General features: G+C 47.0%; 1 protein-coding gene across 3 annotated transcripts in view; it reads right to left on the bottom strand.

The window, feature by feature from the left end:
- Positions 1-4,540, bottom strand: part of vgll2b (vestigial-like family member 2b) — a 12,513-nt gene extending 7,973 nt beyond the window's left edge. For all 3 annotated transcript variants that reach the window (XR_010031978.1, XM_063184030.1, XM_063184031.1), the window contains exons 1-2: positions 4,258-4,540; positions 2,864-3,302 (exon numbers count right to left, since the gene is read on the bottom strand). Coding sequence is in view for 2 of the 3 variants with exons in the window: in XM_063184030.1 (XP_063040100.1) it covers positions 2,864-3,302; positions 4,258-4,341 (523 nt within the window). In the remaining variant the exon portion in view is untranslated. The remainder of the gene's footprint in view (positions 1-2,863; positions 3,303-4,257) is intronic.
- Between the last annotated feature and the right edge of the window lie 460 nt (positions 4,541-5,000).

Raw genomic sequence — 5,000 nt, 5'->3', positions numbered from 1 at the left:
GTTGGGTCATTTGAACGCGATACACCCACGAGCCTGTGAGCTTACAACCACGTATAAACATAGTAGCTGTTGGGAGGCAGGAAGTGGAACTGCCTGCTCAATGAAGATGTCATTCTGGAGAGGGAGAGAGAGAGAGAGAGACTGAGGGAGAGAGAGAGAGAGAGACTGAGGGAGAGAGAGAGACTGAGGGAGAGAGAGAGAGAGAGACTGAGGGAGAGAGAGAGAGAGACTATGAGGGAGAGCCAGAGAGAGGGAGAGCGAGAAGGGAAACTGAGGTACAGGGAAATGGAAGGAGAGAGCATGAGAGAGAGATATAGACAGGCAAATGAATGAGCTAGAGAGAGCAAGACAGAAAGAGAGAGAGAGAAGGAGGGAGAGAATGACATCGACAGAGAGTGAGAACGAAGGTGAATACTGTGCAACAGCAAATGAAAGGGAGAGGCGTAAACCATATAGACCAAGAGATGAAAGAAAGAAAAAAGAAAGAAAGAAAAGAGAGGGAAATGAAAAAAACGAAAGGAAAGGACAAAGCTCCTTCGGCTGACCTCACTTGTCATTCAATAGAGATGGTCATGCATTATACTTTGCCATTATTACCAAAGCAAGCCCTCGTATGGGAAGAACTCAGTGAAATTGATTTACGATTTGCAATGTGTAAAAGAGCAGATGCGAGAATGCGTATGTATGTGTGTGTGTGTGTGTGTGTGTGTGTGGGCGCGTGTGTGTGTTTGTGTGTGCGTGCGTACGTGTGTGCGTGCGTGCGTGTGTGCGTGCGCGTGTGTGTGCGCGTGTGTGTGTTTGTGCGTGCGTGCGTGCGTGCGTGCGTGCGTGCGTGCGTGCGTGCGTGCGTGCGTGCGTGCGTGCGTGCGTGCGTGCGTGCGTGCGTGCGTGCGTACGTGCGTGCGTGCTGTGTGTGTGCGTGCATGCACATAGGTGTGTGTGTGTGAGTGTTGCTGTTTATTGTATGAGTCAGTAAAGGTGCGTGCCAATCAGTGCTCTGCAGCCTTGCAGTAAATGACAATCACTGTACTGTATATTGCAACCTTTAAAACCATATCAAAGGTGAAACAGCCAAACATAGCGGCCGACCGCGTGGTTATATTTGCATCATATTTGGCAACAGCACGAGGGATGGGGAGGTGACAGGCAACTAGTGTTGACACCAAATGACCACCATGGGAACTTGGCTTTGGGTTTGGACCAAATCATCCACTTCATTACCTAAAGCCCTCTCATGCTTTCTCTCCCCTCTCACTTTATCATCTGGTAGCCGTGGCCTAGTGGTTAAGGAGATGGGCTTTAGATCAGAGGATTGAAGGTTCGAATCCCACCCTTACGACTTCCCACCACACTCATGGCTGAGGTGCCCTTGAGCAAGGCACCTAACCCCACACTGCTCCATGGACTGTAACCAATACCCTGTACTTAAAATAAGTGTAAGTCGCTTTGGATAAAAAAGCGGCAGCTAAGTGCAATGTAATGTAATAATGTGATGTAATCTGCACCTCATCGTCTATAGTCCTGACTCGTCTTAATAAAGGTACCAGTACCATCCAATCCCACACAATGCACTTTCAATGATAATGTGTTTATGAGTCCTAAAATTGCCTGTGATGTGTCTGTGGTTTCTATGTAGAGACAGATGTCCAATCACACCATCTTTGCTTTTCAGCAGGCTTAACCACAATTGCAATACCGTATGGACTGAAAAATGAGAAAAGGTCGCACCATGCATAGGTTTCTTTATTACACAGATGCGTGTCGGCGTTCTGCCTTCCTCAGTGTGCCAGTGCGCCGAAATGCATCTGTGTAATAAAGAAACCTATGCATGGTGCGACCTTTTCTCATTTTTCAGTTTTACAATAATTTGGTCAGCACCCTTAAAAGAAGAGAAAAACTGTTGGGTGACGCCTGCTCCAAACTTTATAATACCGTATGGACATCATTTTATTTTGCTTCATTAGCTTATCATAAATTATCATAACCACAACCCTATGAAACAAAATGCTGAAACAATGCAGGTTGTGATTTTGTGTTCTCCAATCTAACCTGTCCACTGCATCTCTGCACAGCAACCACCTGTTGCCCGCTTCCTATTGAAAACAATGGCTATGTTTACATGAGACACTTAACTCAGAATTAACTTAATTTCATTCTGAATAAAGCTGAATTCCGCTTTGAAAACGTAATGTAAACACTTCACAATTCGGAATTAAATGAAAGATCAAAGTAAACTTGACAGAACTATTCTATCGATGGGCCACCTCATATAAATTGTAGGCCTGTCTCTAAAGAAAAAAAATATACAAAACAAACAAACAAAAAAGCATAGGCCCCTGATGACTGTCAGCCCACTAGGAAAATGCCCTATATGCCAGTTGCACACCTGCATGTCACCTCTCCAGTTGCCACCAAAGACTCCTCTCTTACAGCCCTCTCACCTGTGTCAAAGTCTGCACACGCACAAACCACTGTAGTCGGTGAGCAAAAAGTTCATGTCAAGCCATTCTACACGAGCCTCCAGGGCCAGATTAAGATGGCCAGAACCCCTAGGCTTACAGGTTGCTGTGGGGCCCCCTGGAGGGCAAATTTTGCGAGAAATTTACATAGACAGTGACATAATCACTAACTCGGATTGAAGGATAACATGTCTACCAACTCCACTCAACACGATACCAACTCCACTCAACACGATCGATCACATTTTCAATATTGCATCTTGTCACAATTCTGCATTTTTTTCCACTTTTGGCCAGTCAGGGGCCCCCTGGCTGGTATAGGGGCCCCAGGGCTGCAGCCATATCTAGCCTGTGCATTTCTCCGGCCCTGCTACAGCAAGCGCCTCCCTCGTCTCGTCCCTCACCTGTTCCTGCGTCCGTGGGCCTCCTCTTGCTCTCACCCTCCATGTAGGTGCTGAGGGCGCGTGAGAAGTGCTCGTCCACCACGCTGCTGATGTCCCCCTGGTAGTAGGTGAAGAGGACACACCTGGAGCTCAGGTACTCCGCCTCCCCCACCTCCTGCTTCTCCTTGGGGGCATCCCCGTCGGGCGGCGACCCCCCCGTCACCGCTCCCGCCGTCGCCGCGTAGGAGGAAGAGGAGGAGGCAGAGGCGGATGAGGAGGAAGAAGAGGGTGGCACAGGGGGGCCTCCGGTCGATGTGGAGGAGGAGGACGAGGACGATGCAGCTATGGAGGCTGCTGAGGCAGATGCCGCCACAGAGGTGCTGTCCGTGCAGCGCGGCGCGCCCACACTCTCCATGAACTCCCGCAAGCGAGGAGAGGGGCTTCTCACACCGACTGGAGCCTAGGGAGATGGGGAGAGGGAGAGAGAGAGAGAGAGAGAGAGAGAGAGAGAGAGAGAGAGAGAGAGAGAGAAAGAGAGAGAGAGAGAGAGAGAGAGAGAGAGAGAGAGAGAGAGAGAGAGAGAGAGAGAGAGAGAGAGAGAGAGAGAGAATGACAGATAGCACCCCAGTTATCCGAATGGTGACATCTACTGTTGTAGGCTACTCAGATATGTACACACACACAAACACGCGCGCACGCACGCACGCACGTATGTACGCAAACACACACAAATACTGTGTTATTCAAAAGTGCACATATCCCTGTGAGGAAATGATAAGCTGACAGTTGGCACGACTAAAGCAGTACATTATCCATAGATGCACCATGCTGTCTGCACATGTGTAGGCTAATCCCGTACCTACTGTGTGCGCATGTTAAGTTTGTGCAGATGTATAGGCTACAGCAGATTGATTACACAGAAGGATGATGGATGTGATTCTTACATGGTTACACATATGCATATGTTCATCTAGGAAAATGATCCGTAACGTCATCACATTATTCACATATGAATGTGTCATATATGAATGTGTCTGTGAATGTATGGAACTTGAATATGGCAGGTCAAATTGTACACTAACTGCAGATGACATTTACACTGTGTATTCGTGTTATACTGTGAGCATTTGCGATTTAAAAAAGATAGCCTACATTAAGTTTGTATTTGTCATTAGGCTATTTGTAGCTGATTAATTAAAGCAGTAGGCTATTAATTAAAGTAGCCTAGTATTCATTTGTTGAAGTTGCATTTCGTTTTAAAACCCATGTCAAATTTCCAATGAGGATATCTAAAATAGAAATAAGAAATTGTTTCTTATGTGCAGCAGAAACACAACGGAATATGTGGATAACGCCAAAAAAGAAAAAAAAGAATTAAAGACAGAAATAGAAAAATAGATTAACAAATCACATACCGGCAAAGTGCTGATGAAAGCGGAGGCTGGCGCGTACGGTTGGTAATGTCCATAGGCTGGGTACATAACATCCAAACAACTCATGATCACCTCCGTCTTCTCCCTCGGGCTAAAAGTGCCGCGCTCGCTCGTGTTAGAGAAGTAGACGAGCGCGGGACAACATTCCGGTTGCAACGGAGCGCCAGAGTTCGGTCGGTCGGACTCGGACAGTGCGCCACGGAACAAACGCGCGTATGGCTCAGGCGTTCAGGAAGACTCAGCCGTCAGTGTGTGTCTGTGTGTGTGTGCGACGACAGCTGCGCTTCAGTAGACAGCGCGGGAGGTTTATAGCAGAGAATGACAAACAAGATTGTTCTGTTCCATGTCAACCCCTCCCACCACTCCTGCGAGACGTACCTCTGACATCTTCAGCATGCTTGCAGTGTACATAGGATACACCCGCCACATATAATGCATATCTCAGAGTTCTGACCTACTCATGGCATTCACCATGTATTTACATTCATTTATCACTTGAAAGAGTGGCCTGTTATTTCTAATGCATGTCTTTATGTTAGATAATGTGCCTGAAAATTGAGAGGATTTAATATATTGTCTGAAAATGTCCTGTTATGTGCAGAAAAAGAACACTTCTGTTCTGCTCCTGGTCTATCACCACACTTCACACTTGCTGGTGTTAATCTCCTGGCCTGATATTTAAGAGGAAAGGCATTTCAGTGATTTTGTTTCCGCAGTTCCGCACA

This window comes from Engraulis encrasicolus, chromosome 19 (genome assembly GCF_034702125.1).
Source record: "Engraulis encrasicolus isolate BLACKSEA-1 chromosome 19, IST_EnEncr_1.0, whole genome shotgun sequence".
Lineage (NCBI taxonomy): Eukaryota > Metazoa > Chordata > Actinopteri > Clupeiformes > Engraulidae > Engraulis > Engraulis encrasicolus.
This window is presented reverse-complemented; position numbering and strand designations above follow the sequence as displayed.